At 44.5% G+C, this 19335-nt stretch overlaps 1 protein-coding gene and 1 long non-coding RNA gene across 4 annotated transcripts in view; one reads left to right on the plus strand and one right to left on the minus strand.

Annotated features, from left to right (window-relative positions):
• The window catches only part of LOC106611899 (wolframin), a 34129-nt gene that overhangs the window by 11881 nt on the left and 2913 nt on the right, over window positions 1-19335 (plus strand). Inside the window, exons 1-9 of one of the 3 annotated variants that reach the window (XM_014212555.2) lie at window positions 8776-8913; window positions 10922-11304; window positions 12830-12906; window positions 13126-13270; window positions 13646-13819; window positions 17100-17180; window positions 17266-17420; window positions 17579-17815; window positions 18268-19143. In XM_014212555.2, the coding sequence (XP_014068030.2) occupies window positions 11196-11304; window positions 12830-12906; window positions 13126-13270; window positions 13646-13819; window positions 17100-17180; window positions 17266-17420; window positions 17579-17815; window positions 18268-19143 (1854 nt within the window). In that variant the 5' untranslated portion in view covers window positions 8776-8913; window positions 10922-11195. Of the gene's footprint in view, window positions 1-8775; window positions 8914-9318; window positions 9474-10921; window positions 11305-12829; window positions 12907-13125; window positions 13271-13645; window positions 13820-17099; window positions 17181-17265; window positions 17421-17578; window positions 17816-18267; window positions 19144-19335 lie in introns of those variants that run through there. The other 2 variants (XM_014212554.2, XM_014212553.2) reach the window with 2 other exon arrangements.
• On the minus strand, window positions 1630-8727 carry LOC106611903 (uncharacterized). The gene is made up of 7 exons (XR_001330175.2): window positions 8113-8727; window positions 7264-7361; window positions 6973-7175; window positions 6253-6327; window positions 2159-2284; window positions 1848-1976; window positions 1630-1694 (listed from the first exon to the last, which is right to left on the minus strand). It is a non-coding gene; the product is annotated as an uncharacterized lncRNA (long non-coding RNA).

A 19335-nucleotide genomic window follows, 5' to 3' on the forward strand; every position in this document is an offset into this window, starting at 1 on the left:
TCCACACTTTTTGCGCTCCTACAGACAGACAGACAGACAGACAGACAGACAGACAGACAGACAGACAGACAGACAGACAGACAGACAGACAGACAGACAGACAGACAGACAGACAGACAGACAGACAGACAGACAGACAGACAGACAGACAGACAGACAGACAGACAGACAGACAGACAGACAGAGGGGTGAGAGAGAGAAGGGGTTTAGAAATAAAGTGTTTCAGTGTGGTTTTTAGAAACAGTCTGTAACAAGGTTGTAAATGTGGTCAGTGCTAGTCAGTAGCTCTTACGCTTCATATGTCTGAGCAGCAGCTCCTGCAGCACACTGAAGTCCAGCGAGGACAGACCCAACGTACGAGCCAACTCTGCCTCCTCTTCATCATCCTCCTCCTCTTCCTCCTCCACAGGGCCTCTCTCCATCTCTGGAGCCTGCTGTTGGCTGCCTGTGTCCTTCTCAAACTCCTCTGAGCAGAAACACACACAATGTCAAAACCATACTCTCCAAAAATCCTACAGCATAGAATATGGCTTTGAATGTATTTGTGTTTCTGTTCATTGGAGTTACTATGCTGAACAGCACTTTGAAAAGAGAACCTGACTGACTTGAGTCCTATACACCCATCTAATGGTGAAATACTGCTATTGCATCAGTTTCCAAATATGATAAAGGCTTGCAAATAGAATGTAATCTGATATGCAACACACAACACACACACACACACACACACACACACACACACACACACACACACCTGTGAGGGCCTGCAGATGTTGTTTGCCCAGAAGGTGTTCTTTCTTGTAGTGCAGAGAGCTGAAGTACTGATTACAGGTATGACAGAACAAATCACTACAGTCAGACCCCTGAGAGAGACTGAGAGGGGGGGGAGAGAGGGGGGGCGGGGAGAGATAGGGGGGCAGAGAGAGAGGGAGGGGGCAGAGAGAGAGGGAGGGGGCAGAGAGAGAGAGAGGGGGGCAGAGAGAGAGGGAGGGGGCAGACAGAGAGAGAGAGAGGGGGGGCAGAGAGAGAGAGAGGGGGGGCAGAGAGAGAGAGGGGGAGCAGAGAGAGAGGGAGGGGGCAGAGAGAGAGGCAGAGAGAAAGAGAGGGGACGGGGAGAGAAAGAGAGAGAGTAGGGTGTAGAGAGTAGAGAGGCCCTCGAACCAATTTCACCCAAAAACATTTTTTTTGGAACTCAGTCGGGGTCTCAACTTAAATTTGGTTGTGTGCTATCTAAACTTGTGGTAAGCATGGTCAAATTACCGACCAGGGTGAGGCCCATTGATCAACAGTTATCATATTAAAAACGGCAAACATTTGCCTCCACCCTATGGCAAGATGTGTAGAATTGCATGAAATTAGCTGTAAAACTGCAAATGTTTCTCTCAGCCCTATGGCAAAATGTGCAGAATTGGAGGAAAGAAACTACAAACTCTTCACTGTCACGAAGGGGGGCCGCTAAAATGTTTTGCTTGTAAGGAGGGGGGTATGGATGTGGGTACGAAGACCCACGAGCCCCTGCTGCCCCTCATGATGAGTTCTGTTTTTGTGGCCCCCACCCCATCAAAGTTGCCCATCCCTGGTCAAGGTGAAGGTCAGAATGGCTTGTGTAGAAAGAGGAGCAGTTAAGTTACTCACATCTATGGGATTCAAAGCCATGGTCTCCTCCTCCATCTCAATGTCAACTCCCTGGGGTCCTGACAACAACAAAACATAACAACAATCATCAACAAAAACCATCAACAGCAATCAACATCGAGCTCATCTAATTACATAACTACTACACCCTAGAGTCTAGGCACTAAGCTACACACTACACAAACATTGTACACAAACAACATTGAACACACAACATAGAGCTTTGGTCCTCTGCTCAGGGCTTTCCTCCGGAGGAAGTCTTTGTATGCCTCAGTGTTCTGGTAGTCTGTCAGCCCTGTGATGTAGTGCTGCTTGTCCTTCTCTGCCTCTTGGTTGTACTTCTACAGGAAGACATATAGGATGTTTCGGTTAGAATTTCAAGTTGGGGGTCAGAGGTTAGAGGTCAGACGTCAGACGTCAGACTTTCTTGTCATCGGGGCCAAGTTGGGACTACTGCAATGTACAGCCAGAGCATAAGGGTGAGAGGGGTTAGGGTTTAAAGGTTAGGGTTGAGGGGTCAGACCTGCTTGTCGTTGGGGCCCAGTTGGGACCACTGCAGCCCCAGCATGTGGCTGATCTCAGTGAAAGGGAGGTCCAGGTGCTCCTCTCTCAGCTGCAGCTTCTCTTCTCATTCACAAAAATAACATTCCTGAGATCAAGAGAGAGAGAAGGCCTTCACAATAAGAATAACTCATTCTGTTCCACATCTCCTCTCCCTATGAATGAGTTTGAGAGTGTGTGTAATGTGTATGTGCAGGTGTGCATGTCACTGGCATACCGGACACCCCAGCAGGCCCCCACTAGGTAGGGGGCCCATGAGCTCTGAGGGCCCACCACTTGGTGTCCACGTCGATTTGTTTCATTTAATAAATCATTTTGACAGTAAACCTCCAAAAGGTCATTCATAAACCTTATTCATTTCAATATGTTCTAGGAAGCTAAGTGTTAGTTTCTTGGGCTTCAGGAATGTGACTAAAAAAGTGCCTCAGGCCTTGGAAAAGAAAACATTGAATTGATTGAAAGGGGTGAACAAATGCCGTGGTCAAGGCTACGACGGCGCCAGTGCAATGAGTGGCGCTTACTCAGGTGTTCAGAAGCGCATATCAGAGCGAGAGCCTAATGCTTCTTAGGTACTTCTTCAGGAGTTTTAGTTCAGAAGAAAAATCTCTCTGCAGAAGCGACAGTTACAGTGATGGTAAAAACAGCTTGATTGCCGTAGCAACACCAGGTAAACTGGGCAGAAGGGGTGGTGTTTCAAAAACAGCAGTTCTGCAACAGTTCTGAAGCCTCTTGTTCTCCTTAATTGCCGGCCTCAACACGTTACGGAAAAGAGAATAACCGTATAGGAAGCTCTGGGGACAGGTTGTCTAGACACTGAAATGCCAATCAACTGACAAATGCAAACAGATTACCATTAACAGACAACAAGTTGAGGGCTTGAACAAAAGAGGTTTGCGATTTCGTTCACACTGGTGAACCAGCATTTGAGTTGTGTGGTTGCAATATCAACATTCCCTTATCACTGGTATGTATTAGCATGCATCATTCAAGTTTAAATTGTGTCCAGCACAATGGACATACAATATAATGTACAATGTCTCAGGAAAGTATGTCTGGGTTGGCAATACTCATAGAAAACAGTCGGGCCTGCAACCTGGACCTAAAGACCGTGGTGAAAACATTTGCACAAAAAAATGCACGGCAACGCAGTCGCATATATATATATATATATATAGCTCCTATAGGCCTCTACATAGAAAAAACAGAGAAGCACAGACACAGATATACTTTTTCTAAGAGAAACAAAGAGAAAAAGAGACAGAGACAGAAGCAGCAATGAGGACTTCAGAAGATCAGGGTTCTCTCAAGTTGGAATGAATTTAATTTGATTAAATTTACCTTGAATATTGCAACCCATCAACAATAAATAGTGGCTGAATTTATCCTCAAGTCTACTTTTTTCCCTAATTGATAGGCTATTTGATGTGTAATTTATAAGTGTATAAAGTGTATAAGTTATATTTATAAGTGTATAAATAGCTGCTAAATACGGTATATAGCTATAGGCTTCACTGCATAATGAAACAATCCCTAGTTAGCTGGTTGTGAGAGTGGACTTACTGTATTATTTGGCATTAATAAACTAGTTGGTATGCACAACAACTTTCTATCCAAGCTTGGAGAGAGCGAGGATGGTTCATGTCATGCAGGTTCAGGTAGCCTATACAGGACAGTTGTATAAATACAATGAAAAAATAAATTGGTAGCTGATTAGTATACTGTTGTATCAAATATTTATTTTACAATCTGCAATGTTTGAATTTCCAACTTTATTCACTGAACAAGTAATACAATTATTGGCATCATTGCTACACCGTGTGTATAGCTGTAATATTTGTGTTGTGGAGAAAATGACCAGGCAGGAGACGGGAGTACAGTTAGAATAGCGCATGTGCACTTCCAATTGGGTGTTGTAACTTAACACTGCCGTAATACATTACTGCTCGTAACAGCATAGTAACTCATATATTTTTTATTTAACCTTGATTTAGCTAGGCAAGTCAGATATATATCACTGATACTACAATGATGACCAAATAGGCCGCCCAGAAAACATTAGCTAAAGCAAAGCTATAGGCTACATGCCCTGGCACCACAGAAAACCAATCATCGATTTGATAGGCAGCAGCATAGACATGTTGCAATTTCAACACCATGGACAGCGATCGGTAGTCTATACTTTGTAGTGGCTGTCTAGCTGACGAGTTTCCATTTTGGGGGGCGGTCATGGCTGCAAATACAGAGTTTTCACCCACGCCCCGCCCACCCCTCCAGAAATCTCTATCTCAGAGGGTAGTACGTATGGCCCAGTACATCACTGGGGCCAAGCTTCCTGCCATCCAGGACCTCTATACCAGGCGGTGTCAGAGGAAGGCCCAAAAAATTGCCAAGGACTGCAGCCACCCTAGTCATAGACTGTTCTCTCTGCTACCGCACAGCAAGCGGTACCGGAGCTCCAAGTCTAGGTCAAAAAGGCTTCTTAACAGCTTCTACCCCCAAACCATAAGACCCTTGAACAGTTAATCAAAATGGCCAAAAGTATCTGGACATCTCATTCCAAATCATGTGCATTAATATGAAGTTGGTCCCTCCTTTGCTACTATAACAGCCTCCACTCTTCTGGGAAGGCTTTCCAATAGATGTAGGAACATTACTGCAGGGACTTGCTTCCATTCAGCCACAAGAGCATTAGTGAGGTCGGGTACTGATGTTGGGTGATTAGGTCTGGCTCGCAGTCGGCGTTCCAATTCATCCCAAAGGTGTTAGATGGGGTTGAGGTCAGGGCTCTGTGCAGGCCAGTGAAGTTCTTCCACACTGATCTAAACAAACCATTTCTGTATGGACCTCGCTTTGTGCACGGGGGCATTGTCATGCTGAAACAGAAAAGGGCCTTCCCCAAAGTTGGAAGCACAGAATCGTCTAGAATGTCATTGTACGCTGTAGAGTCAAAATGTCCCTTCACTGGAACTAAGGGGCCTAGCCCGAACCATGAAAAACAGCCCCAGACTGTTATTCCTCCTCCACCAAACATTTCTGTTGGCACTGCATTGGGACAGGTAGCGTTCTCCTGGCATCGCCAAACCCAGATTCGTCCGTCGGGCTGCCAGATGGTGAAGCGTGATTCATCACTCCAGAGAACGCGTTTCCACTGCTCCCGAGTCCAATGGTGGTGAGCTTTACACCACTCCAGACGATGCTTGGCATTGCGCATGGTAATCTTAAGCTTGTGTGTGGCTGCTTGGCCATGTAAACCCATTTCATGAAGCTCCTGACGAACAGTTCTTGTGCTGACGTTGCTTCTAGAGGCAGTTTGGAACTCGGTAGTGAGTGTTGCAACCGAGGACAGACGATTTTTACACGCTACGCGCTTCTGCACTCATCGGCCCCATTCTGTGAGCTTGTGTGGCCTACCACTTCCGGCTGAGCCATTGTTGCTTCTAAACATTTCGACCTCACAATTACAGCACTTCCAGTTGACTGGGGCAGCTCTGGCAGGGAAGAAATTTGACAAACTGACTTGTTGGAAAGGTGCCATGCTAAATAATGCAACTCCCCACTTCAAAAAAACGATCTGCGTTCTAACCACACACAGGCCCTACTAACTGCTATTTTGCTTCTCAATGATCATGCAAGTACCTCGTGATTAGGCTAGGCAGCCAGAGCATGTGTATGGAATGCCTAGTTCTAAATTGTCGACCAAATCTTTAGTGTACAAGATGAAGTTTCCCCTCCATGTTAATGAGGGAGAAGCGGCAGTGGAAGCACTGAGCAGAAGCTACGTAGGTAGCAGAGTGGGCAGCAGCTACGTTAAAAAAATCCAGAACATGCGCAGAGATCTCCGTACCAATAGCCACGGCAAGTCGGGTTCCAGAATATTCGGAACCGCAGCCACTCCATTTTTTATTTTTATTTTACGTCGGGGGGCGAACTCCGACCTTGCAGGGGTCCAGAGAAACTATGTTATGCAATTGCTTTGTGTGTGTGTGTGTGTGTGTGTGTGTGTGTCTGTGTGTGTGTGTGTGTGTGTGTGTGTGTGTGTGTGTGTGTATGCATCACCCTGTTGTTGGAGCTATGGGTGTTGTTAACTCTCTCTGAGGTTTCCTCTTCTTCGGCCAGCCACCTTTTCCGTTTCTATGGCAAAAGACAACAGCAGCCATTAAAAGAATCATCACTGTCAGTATCATTATGATTTAAAAACATCATCACTGTCAGTATCATTATGATTTAAAAACATCATCACTGTCAGGATCATTATGATTTAAAAACATAATCACTGTCAATATCATTATGATTTAAAAACATAATCACTGTCAGGATCATTATGATTTAAAAACATCATCACTGTCAATATCATTATGATTTAAAAACATCATCACTGTCAGTATCATTATGATTTAAAAACATCATCACTGTCAGTATCATTATGATTTAAAAACATCATCACTGTCAATATCATTATGATTTAAAACATCATCACTGTCAGGATCATTATGATTTAAAAACATCATCACTGTCAATATCATTATGATTTAAAAACATAATCACTGTCAGGATCATTATGATTTAAAAACATCATCACTGTCAATATCATTATGATTTAAAAACATCATCACTGTCAGGATCATTATGATTTAAAAACATCATCACTGTCAATATCATTATGATTTTAAAACATCATCACTGTCAATATCATTATGATTTAAAAACATCATCACTGTCAGGATCATTATGATTTGCATGCGTGTCTGGAGAATAGTGTTATTGCTTTCTCTCCACCTTTGGTTCAATCTGAGTATGAAACTCCAGTGGTTCCTGGTCCTCCTCCAGCAGCAGACAGGGGTCCAGGGACACCATCAGGCCCAGGGGAGGGAGGGGAGACAGGGGCTGGGTGGCAGGGCTGTGGGGTTCCCCCTTGAGGAGCTCCATACTGGTATGGAGGGATGACATGTTGTCTTGGAGCAGGAGGGGCTGTGGAGGGGCTGTTGTGAATATGCAGACGAACACACACAATCATCATCAATATAAAGTGATGCAGGTTTAACATTGTTTTAAATGGGCTGCTCTTACCATCTGACTGCAGTTCAGGTCTTGCCTCTGAGGTCAACTGACCCAGGTAGGACACACTGGTACCATGAGGGTCAGATTCTGTGGGGACGCATACAATTCTGAGAAGCAAAATTAAATCTAATTAAATGCAATGCAATGCAGTAGATGGTTATCAGAACTGAGTCAACACATGATGAAATTAACTGCAAAAGGAAATAACATCCGAGTTGGCCTTTTGTCTTAATGTAGCCTATTGCAGTGTCAGATCCACAAGTGGTGACCCCAAAAAAAGGTTGGCATCCCCGAACCACCTCTGCTGACCATCACATTCTGGACCAACAAAGTGACAGGTACCTGATAAAGGAATGTATATGTTTAAGGTAATGACTAAATTATTCCATATAATTGTATGAAATGTGTGCGTGACTAGGCCATTGTGTTACTATGTAGCAATGTGAGAAATGTATAGTTGAAACAACAAAGGACAACTGAACTACAGATGACCTAGTTATTACTCTGAAAACTGACAACAGGAAAGAGGCCCCTCTAGGTAGGGGAGTAACTGTTAGAAATGGCTAGGCTTGCAGAAGATAATGATAAACTGTGTTAGTATTGTGGAAAAATACAGCCCAACTAAAGGGAGGTGGAGTTTCTACTGGTGTGTGTGTGTGTGTGTGTGTGTGTGTGTTATAAAAGGACGGTGTTCTCATTTTTGACTGGAGAGTTCTCTCTGAATAAAGTATTGATCCATTGCAGATTGGGTCTTTGAATAATTCTTTATTAACCAGGGCATTACAACCTCTGGGAATTATTTAAAGCTTGAGTGATAGTTGAGTTCAACAATTGGGATAAAAATTCTCGTGACAGTACCCCAGCAATGAAGGCGACAGGTGGTGTTGTCCCATCCTCGGCCGGTGTTGTGCCGACAATCTCCCCCCTGCCCTTCTCGTTCTTCATTGCTGCGACTTGCTTGCTAGTTGAGATTTCTGCTTTTCACTCCGTTGTCAGTTTAGCCTACATTTCACTGATCTTAGTAGCAGAAACCATTTTTGTCTGCAGTTTTCGGTTTGGCTATGGACGGTTGTCCATGTCGCCCGTACCTAAATCCGCTACTGATTTGTATTAGTCTATAAATTAATCTCTTTGCCAAAATTCATCATCTCTCCCATGTCTTATTCGACTAGTATTTTTGAAAGTGTAAGGATAATAATTCAGCCATAGTTGTTCTGAAATGTTTTTTGCTTGCCAACATTTTACTCCCTCTATGTTTAATAACACAGATACATTAATAATTAATTTCGGTTTGTTCTATATAAAGTGTTTGACTCTGATGTGTGCAACAGAAGGTATTTGACTCTAGTCACAAAATTAAGGAAATTAGAAAGGGGGGGGGGGGCGAATTCTGTCAGGGGGGGAGATTTTCGGCACAACACCTGTATCACTCCGGAGCCAGGTGCAATGTCGAGGCTCCCCGGTTCACCCCCCGCCCCCAAGCTGGTCACCGGGACGAGAGCGAACCCGTGGAGGGAGATAGGAGATATCTCTGTGACTGTCGCCGGGCTCTGCGGCAGATCAAAGTTCATTGCGGGATATTAGAAATGCATTTAGACCTGCGACCAAGGAGACTGCCACAACAAATGATGTAACCAGGAAGAACAATCGAGCACGGAGGTAGGAGCTATGCAAATATGAGTGGAACGTTTACATGAAAAGAGAAAGGCTCTGGACATTCATTTACAATGTAAATTCTTATGACATGGTGTGACTGAAGCATTCCCATTCCCAATTTTAAGCGTAACTGAACGTATGAGGTTTAGTGCTTATCGATGCATGTAGGCTACGGCACATCAAACCACGAAAAGATGTACAAATGTTATCAGCCAATTACTGTATTCTCTGAACCAGAGGCATTTCGATTATCTACTGGTGATGGCTGAAAGAGAAGGCTCGGGAAATGGTTTCGACTTCCTGTATCTGTAGCCAATGAAATTAAGAGAAAACGAAGGAGTCAATGACAACGTCTAATCATAGGCGGAGTAGAAAGTGGGCGTTTATTTTGTCTGTAGAGCTGAAGGAGTTCCCGTCATCCCAAAAGTAGTTAGATCACAGATGCGCTTGTGGAACGGAGTTGTCAAAGGTGAGATGACGAGGCCCTGAACAATTTAAACTGGACATTTCTATCAGATTATTATCGACAAGACGAAACACTGATTGAGTCTTTGACTGCAAAGGTGAGAGAATAACGCTGACATTTTTGTTTTGGACATGCTGTACTCAGTGGTGTAAATAAAATAAAAATTAAAGTACTACTTAAGCAGTTTTTGAGGGTATCGTACTTTACTTTAATATTACAATTTTTGAAAATGTTTACGTTTACTCCCCCTACATTCCTAAAGAAAATAATGTGATTTTTTACATAGATTTTCCCTGACACCTTAAGGTACTCGTTACATTTGGAATGCTTAGAAGTACAGGAAAATCGTCCAATTCACTCACTTATCAAAAGAACATCCCTGGTCATCCCTACTGCCTCTGATCTGACCGACTCACTAACACAAATGCTTTGTTTATAAGTGATGTCCGAGTGTTGGTGTGCCACTGTCTATCTGTAAATGTAAAACAATTGTGCTATCTGGTTTGCTTAATATAAGGAATGTGAAGTAATTTATACTTTTACTTTTGACACTTAAGTATATTTAAAACCAAATACTTTTAGACTTTTACTAAAGTGACTTTCACTTTTACTTGAGTCATTTTCTATGAAGGTATTTTTTATTTTACTCAAGTATGACGGGTAATTTTTCCACCACTGGTTGTACCATAGTCAGAACTGCCAGCTCGTGGTCATATTTACGGTTCCTTTGTCGTTGACAGAAGAATAGATTTTAAAACGAGTGTCTGCATAAGGCGCTATAGATAAATGCATTTGCTAAATGCATATTTGTATAATATATTATTGTGTTTTCCACTAGATTTTAAACTGGTCACCAACTTTTAATAATGCATTCTAAAACATTGATCCACCTGTGTCATTTGCTTATTAGCTATGTTATTGAATGACTTTCCTACTGGTGGAGTCATTGGCTTGGGGGAGATCCTCAGCATTGCAGCAAAGCGCGTCATGGTCACTCAAGCTCTTGCATGCCAACCAGCTTGTCACCCTCCTATTGTGCTAGCGTCATCATGCTGTCTGAAGTAGAATTGGTGTTTAGGCAATTTATTGGTTAGAGTTTGGCTGGGATAGCTGAACTTTGACCATATGGCAATTTGGGGGACAAGAAAGGCAGTGAAACTGACACAGAGCCATGTTTTGGGGTTGAGAGACACATCTTAGCACTTTGTCCTGAAGGGAAGCTATGGGCTCCCTTAGACAGTGAGAGTTGAATGATTGGAGCAGAAGAGTGGAGTGTGTCATGCAGCTGTTGTGTCACTGCACCAGGTGTCCTCCTCACATTGACAATGCGGCCACTCTCTCTCTCCTCTCCCCTGGCCGCACTCTGCTGCAGCTGTGTCAACAGATCCATGCTTCCAGCTGCTACGCCCCTCATGCATCGTTGTCCCTTCCTTGATTGATTACTGACAAGATTTTTGAATGATTCTGAAAAGCTCCATCTATAAAAGTTAAACGTTATTTACACCAGGCCGAGTTTAAACTATTTTATCCTCTTCTGTGTTTCAGACATGGAACCATCACCCCCCCAGCACCCCAACCACCCTGAAACCTGTCCCCACCTCCCCTCCCCCAGCTACCCCTAAATCTACCCAAGGCACTAGACCCACCTTGACCCTGCCTATATCCACCCCATCCGTCCCGACCTCTCCGGTCTCATCTTCCTCCTCTTCTCATCCTGGTCCCCCTCTCTCTCCTTCCTCACCCTCCCTCTCCACCCCTCCTGCCTCCCCCCTGCGGCAGCCCATCAGGCCTGTCTCCCAGGCAGGAAGATCCCAGCTCAATGCTGCCAGCCGGTCAGCTGAGGAGAGGAGGGGGGGCAGGTGCTGCTGGAGATACCCCGGTCAGCCCCCCTACTACCCCTCTACGACAGGCTTCAGTAGCTCAGCCAGGTGAGTACAGCCAAAGAGACACAACACAACACAACACATTACACTGCAACTGTAAGGACCGACGACTGAGATGAGAAGCAGGTACAGGGAGTCAACATTTAATGAAGAACAGACATGAAACAAGACAGCCACAGCGTCAGCACAAGGGCAAAACAACGACATTCGACAATCAATGCAGCAGCGGGGAACAGAGATGGGAAACTGACAAATATAGGGGAGGTAATAAACAGGTGATAGAGTCCAGGTGAGTCCAATAATACGCTGATGTGCGTGACGGGAAAAGGCAGGTTTGTGCGTAATGATGGTGTAAGTCGCTCTGGATAAGAGCGTCTGCTAAATGACGTAAATGTAAATGTGTCAGGAGTGCGTAATGCAGGGGAGCCTGGCACCCTCAAGCGCCAGGGGGGTAAAGCGGGAGCAGGCGTGACGGCAACACAACACATTACAACACATTACAAAAGAACACAACACTTTACAATACATTACAACACAACACATTACAACCCATTCCAACACAACGCAGCACATTACAACGCAGCACATTACAACGCAGCACATTACAACGCAGCACATTACAACGCAGCACATTACAACGCATTCCAACACAACGCAGCACATTACAACACATTACAACACAGCACATTACATTACAACACAGCAAAGCTCAGACAACAATAATAACCAAACTACATATTTCTGATAAACGTGTTGGTGTCGTGTCAGTGCCAGGGGGTGAGGGGTAGCTGTTGAGTGAGCTAAATAAACTGTTATTTTAGGGCTGAGGCGCAGGGCTGGGCTAGGTCCACAATGCTGCCAGGAATCGATGGATCGTAAGGGAAGGAACTGGATGCATGTAGAAGCACAGCACATGCGGACGGTTCCCTCTGCTCCTTAGTGACACAACACAGATTTACCACCTCTAGAAGCTTTATACAGTACAGCAAGACCTCACTTAGCCTACATAGTATAACAAGGGCTCTAAAACAAATTTGACCAACCTTTGCCTGCTCATAGTTCTTTAAAATCACGATCATGCACATCAGATGATGTCATCAGTGATTTCGGATGATGTCATCTGAAACATTTATCTTCTGCTGTCTCTTTGACTCCAAAACAGATGATGATGTTGCTGGAGATGATGAATTTGATGTTGAAAAGGGTGGATGTTTCCTTTACAAATACACAAACGGTATTAGAGATGGGAAGAAGGACAGGTGTCAGTAACGGTTAGAGAGACTGTCTGTTGGGGGGGGGTTGGGGGGGCGCTACTGAAGTGGGCTCTGTTCAGTGACAGTTGTTGTGAGCAGTTAGCATCTGTCTACAGGAAGGAACATCCTGCTCTTAATGAATAACACTACTGCTCAAGACTGCTACTGCTTGTGTGAGTCATACTGTGTGCATCTGTTGTTTCCTAAAATGCTATGCAACATCTGTTACTGTATGTATCAGTGCTGCCGGTCACCATGTAATAACCGTGTGCCAATAACCATCATGATGAAAAGATGGGTGTTGTGTCTCTGTGTAGAGGAGCCAGAGGAGGAGCTGAGTGTGGAGGAGCTGGAGGAGAGGGCCAAGTCTGGAGATGCCAAAGCCCAGAGTAGGGTGAGTATTACCCATAGTCCACCTCCGAGAGACCACCAGAGCAAACATGAATAGTCCTAACATATGAACTACAACAGGTCTTCATAAGGACCCATTGTCAGTCTGGGCAGAACAGCAGATTCATTTAGTGTGATTAGAATTGTTTGCATCATCCCACATCTGGCAAGTTTCTTTGAGTGTGCACATATTGTAGGTGATATATATTGTGTCTGTGTGTAGATGGGCTGGTACTACTTGGCCCTGGCTGAGGAGAGAGATGAGGAGGTGAACAACTGTACAGCAGTAAGCTGGCTGGTGCAGGCCAGCAAACAGGGCCGCAAGGACGCAGTCAAGATGCTACAGCGCTGCCTAGCAACAAGGAAAGGTGAGGGGGCGCAGCCTAAACCACTAACAGGAAGCATGGTTAGGTGTAGGGTGTAGTTACCCCTAGACTCTGATCTTAGATCAGTTCAGCACTTCCCCCCACTAATGGTTAAGGTTACAATTTGGGGGAGGGGAAGCTGATCCTAGATCTGTACCTAGGGGAAACTTCACCCTGGAACAGTATGGCGAACTAGAGCAATTCAAGATAATACTTTTGAATTGTGTCTGAAAAAGTACAGTGTGCAATTAAATGGAGTATGCACTTAAACGATAAGAACTTATCAAGAGTCAACTGTCATTGGGAATGTTGAACTGATTGTTTCAGTGCATGGCGTTTATTATGAGGCATTAAGGTTGAGTTTGTGGTTACCATTAGGCATCACGTCAGAAAACTTTGAGGAGGTGAAGAAGCTGTGTACGGAGACAAGATTTGAGAGAGGAGTGAGGAAGGCTGCTCTGGTCATGTACTGGAAGCTCAACCCAGAGAAGAAGAGAAGGGTGGCAGTGTCTGAGATGCTGGAGAACGTGGAACACGTCAACGCTGAGCCAGGTACTGTACTGAGCACTGACATGGCATACAGTACCAATCAAAAGTTTGGACACACCTACTCATTCAAAGGTTTTTCTTTATTTTTACTATTTTCTACATTGTAGATAAATAGTGAAGACATCAAAACTATGAAATAATCCATATGGAATTATGTAGTAACCAAAAAACGGTTTTATATTTTAGATTCTTCAAAGTAGCAACCCTTTGCCTTGATGACAGCTTTGTACAATCTTGGCATTCTCTCAACCAGCTTCACCTGGAACGCTTATCCAACAATCTTGAAGGAGTTCACACATATGCTGAGTACTTGTTGGCTGCTTTTCCTTCACTCTGCGGTCCAACTCATCCCAAACCATCTTAATTGGGTTGAGGTCGGGTGATTGCGGAGGCCAGGTCATCTGATGCAGCACGATCACTCCCCTTCTTGGTCAAATAGCCCTTACACAGCCTGGAGGTGTGTTTTGGGTCATTGTTCTGTTGAAAAAGAAATGATAGTCCCACTAAGCGCAAACTAGATGGGATGGCGTATCGCTGGAGAATGCTGTGGTAGCCATGCTGGTTAAGTGTGCCTTGAATTCTAAATAAATCAGACAGTGTCACCAGCAAATCACCCCCACACCTCCTCCTCCATGCTTCATGGTAGGAACCACACATGCAGAGATCATCCGTTCACCTGCTCTGTGTCTCAAAGACATGGCGGTTGGAACAAAAAATCTCAAATTTGGATTCATCAGACCAAAGGACAGATTTACACCATTGCTCGTTTCTTGACCCAAGCAATTCACTTCTTCTTATTGGTGTCCTTTAGTAGTGGTTTATTTACAGCAATTTGACCATGAAGGCCTGATTCACGCAGTCTCCTCTGAACAGTTGATGTTGCGATGTGTCTGTTACTTGAACTCTGAAGCATTTATTTGGGCTGCAATTTCTGAGGCTGGTAACTAATGAACTCTGCAGCAGAGGTAAATCTGGAGCTGTGTTCGAATACTCATACTAACCGCACTAACTGTAGTATTTGTGGTGTGAATTGAGTACATAGTATGGATATAGTTAATATGCGAAAAGTTTCCGGATGTCGTACTAAACTCGCTAAAATATTAAGTATACAGAGGACACTACTTCGTACTTTAGGGCCCATGATGCAATTCTTCAGGAAATGGGCGTGGCTTCACATCGTTTTCAGATTTGAAGAAAATAGCGGAAAATATGCAGCCGAAGTACAAGAGCGCAAACAAATTCATTGCTTTAACTAATTATGACCAATGTTAAGAAAATGTTGAGCAATGAAATAAAGTAATGACTTTTCAAACAAGTTACCTTACACGTTATGTTGGCTGACAATTTGTTAGCTACGCTGTCCTTACGAACCACATACCGGTACATACTGCTGTAATGATCATCTGCTAAATGACTTAAATGTAATGTAAATGTAATGATATGCTATGTTTGCTAGCTACCTAACGTTAGTTGGCTACTTATACATCAAACTTGCGGGTATATTAACTATAGGCTAACTACCCAACGTTTGTTGACTTGATTATTCCCGTCATTCTTAGCTTAGCTGAATGGAATAGTTTTGGGTTCTCAATGGACATTCGGGTGGTTTCGTGAATTCGCTCCGGCTATCTACTCCGAATTCAGAGCACTCGTCTGAGTGTACCAGAGCGCAAAAAAATGAATTTACGAGCGTTCAACACCCATTGAATGTGGCCGGTGTCAGTAAACGTCTGCAAAAAAATTGTAATTAAATTGTTGCCAGCAGCACAGTTAGTCACCAACACTCTAGATAACATGACAACTGCCTAACCATCTCTGCTATGGTGAGTAAAATGGTCAGAGTCTCATTTTGTGTCTGCAAGTAGCTAGCCAACGTTAGCTTGGTTGCTTGACTTCCGTTGTAAGGTCAGAACGCTCAAATCAACCCTACTCCTCGGCCCAAGCGTCCAGTGTGCGCTCTGATTTTACAAACTGACAATCTGACAGCGCTCTGAATTTACGAGCACACTCTGGCACTCCAAATTGAATTTAATAACACATCCGAAGTCGTAAAATGTAATTTATTACGCTAACTAGCTAGCAAGACGTTGCATAGCAACAGCATCAACTTCCAGTAGACAGGTGACGAGCTAGTACGCTCAACTGAAATGATACCGTTCATTTACGTATGTACTCATTAAGTGTGTAGTATACAATATGTTAGTATCGGTATTCAAACACAGCTTGGGTCTTCCTTTCCTGTGGCGGTCCTCATGAGAGACAGTTTCATCATAGGGCTTGACGGTTTTGGCGACTGCACTTGAAGAAACTTTCAAAGTTCTTGAAATTTTCCAGATTGACTAACCTTCATGTAATGATGGACTGTTTCTCTTTGCTTATTTGAGCTGTTCTTGCCATAATATGGATTTAGCCCTATTTGGTAAAAGACCATCTTCTGTATCCCACCCCTACCTTGTCACAAAACAACTGATTGGCTCAAATGCATTAAGAAGGAAATAAATTCCACTAATTAACTTTTAACAAGGCACACCTGTTAATTGAAATGCATTCCAGGTGACTACTAAAGAAAAACCCTGGAATGAGTACCGTAGGTGTGTCCAAACTTTTGACTGGTACTGTATATGGACACAAATATACACTCACTTCAAAATCACTTCAACTTGAAAATTGTTCTGTTTTGGTTAGCTTGGCATTAGACTGCTGCATCTAATAAGAAGTATATTTTGCATTGATAACCAAATATAATCTCAGCGACTGTTAAAACAACAAACCAAACAACATTGTATCTTTATTAGAATCCCCCCCAAAAGTACTTTGTTTAGAAGTAATAAGTACGTGATTCTAGGCAATTTTTGTTACTGTAAAAACAGCTGTAGCCATGTGCTTTTTGATTTACATTCTATTTTTAGCTGATATGAGAGCGAATACATTCAAGCAGCATATCAAACTGGGATAATGTTGTAGGTTACACTGGCAAGTACAATAATATTATATTTACCAGAGCATATTATTTAATTATAAATCAGATTATTTAACATGGCGATGTGGGAATCTAAAAGGCTAACTAGCTTATTGGCTATGTTAGCCAGCTAACTAGCAAGGGGAGACAACCAAAACAGGATTTTTCTTTACTTTCAACTCAAATGAGAAGATAACAAGAGAACCTGTGCTATTGCCCCTTTGTGGATGTTGCTATTTGGGAGTCTGAGACGGCGAGGCATCATGTTACCAAAAGGTGCACATTAGTAAACACAGTGTTTCTCTGTAATTCCTCCACCCCAAGATGATGCTGCCTCCCAGCGCCCCATATCCAGCTCTATGCAGAAACAGAGGAGAGTTCTGGAGAGCCTCGTCACCAGCAAAGGTTGGTGTGTGTTTGTGTTATAGAATCAAATGGAAAGGTAATGTAATAGTGAGTAAGGACTACCTCTCTCTCTGTGTCTCTGCAGCTAGTTGCTATGACGTGGATCTGGATGACTTTGTAGAGACCACTAAGAAGTATGCTCAGGGCATCCCCCCCTCTCCCACTATGGCTGGGGACGGTGGTGACGATGACGATGATGAAGCTGTGAAGAACCCAGACGACTTGCCCCTTCACAAGAAGGTCTGAACCTTTCTCTCTGGGAATGCATGTGTTAATTACATCTGTGTGTGAAGATGTTATAATCTTGCTCATGGATTTACCCTCTCTCTCTGTCTCTCTGTCTCGCTCTCTGTCACTCCCTTTCCACTTCCCTTTCTCTCCCCCTGCCTCTCCCCTAGGTCTTGAAGTTCCCCCTGCACGCCCTGTTGGAGATCAAGGAGCACCTGATTAACTGGGCGTCCCGGGCGGGCATGCAGTGGCTCAGTGCCCTCATCCCCACGCACCACGTCAATGCTCTCATCTTCTTCTTCATCATCAGCAACCTTACCATCGACTTCTTCATCTTTCTCATCCCCCTGCTCATCTTCTATCTGTCCTTGTTCTCCATGGTCATCTGCACGCTGCGCGTCTTCCAGGTGGGATAACCTTCACACGGCTCTAGCCTTAGAGCAGAGGAACTGAAAGAGGATAATCTGTCGTTATCCTGTAACCAACTAGCAAGTACTCTCTTTTAGGGAGTACTTGACCTTTGGTGTTTTCTTGGAAAACAGAATGAAAATGTTTAGTAGTATGTAACTACTATGGTAAGTTATTCCATGACAGCTATAGGATTTGTGTGTTCAGTGTGTAAAGAGCTGTTGGTGTTGTTCTTCCAGAACTCCATGATGACTTACAGGTCGTTTTAAAAGTAGTAGTGGTAGTGGGTTGCTAGGTAACGACGTAAACGATGCCACTTTATATGAACGTGGCCATGTGTATGATGTCTCATTTATCATGGGCAGGGGAGGCTCGAACAATGGGAATTCCAAACCACCCGTTGTATAATGAGTGTTCAGTGTGTAAAGAGCTGTTGGTGTTGTTATTCCAGAACTCCAAGGCGTGGGAGAACTTCCGGGCCCTTACAGACCTGCTGTTACGTTTCGAGCCCGGCCTGGACCTGGAGCAAGCTGAGACTAACTTCGGCTGGACCCACCTGGAGCCCTACCTCTACTTCCTGCTGTCGGTGGTCTTCGTGGTCTTCTCCTTCCCCGTGGCTGACAAGACCTGGATCCCCTGCTCCGAGCTGGCCACCGTGGCCCTGTTCTTCACCGTCACCTCCTTCCTCAGCCTCCAAGCCTCCGCTGAGCTCCTCGCCCGCCGCGCCCTGCTCACAGAGGTCTTATCGGGGGTCTGTGCCCTTACACAACTATTACCCGATAGTGTCTGGTTCCTGCGGGTGTTAGGAACAACGTTTGTGACGGTGCCGCTAGGGGAGATGGTGGCGCTGAACGTGGGCGTGCCGTGTCTTCTCTACGGGCACCTGATCTACCTGCTGTTCCGCATGGCCCAGCGGAGGGGCTTCAGGGGCACCTACCTCTGCCTCGTCCCCTACATGGTCTGCTTCGTCTGGTGTGAGCTCTGCCTGGCCCTGCTCCACTCCTCCTCCACCATCGGTCTGATTCGGACCTGTGCGGGCTACCTCCTCTTCCTGTTCGCACTGCCTGTCCTCACCTTGGGCTTGGCGGCCATGTTGCTCTTCAAGGTCCTCCAGTGGTTCATGGCTCTGGAGATCACCAAGATGCTGGTGACTCTGACTGTGTGCGCAGTCCCGGTGGTGTTGCGGTTGTGGACGCGGTTCAGCCTGAACCCGCTGGTGGTGGCGCGGTTCCTGTCACGGAGCAGTGTGGTAAAGCTCATCCTGGTGTGGCTGAGTGCTTTGTTGATGTTCTGCTGGATGTATGTCTACCGCTCAGAAGGCATGAAGGTAATCACAAGAAGTAGTTTACTACATTATGCCCAATGCGCTAAATAAAACAAATGACAGGTTCTAGCATATTTACATAGTAAAGAACAACAGAATGACAGAAGCCGATCTAATTGCAGGCAGCCGAGTGCTGTTTACAGCCGAGTGCTGTTTACAGCCGAGTGCTGTTTACAGCCGAGTGCTGTTTACAGC

This window comes from Salmo salar, chromosome ssa09 (genome assembly GCF_905237065.1).
Source record: "Salmo salar chromosome ssa09, Ssal_v3.1, whole genome shotgun sequence".
Taxonomy (NCBI): Eukaryota; Metazoa; Chordata; class Actinopteri; order Salmoniformes; family Salmonidae; genus Salmo; species Salmo salar.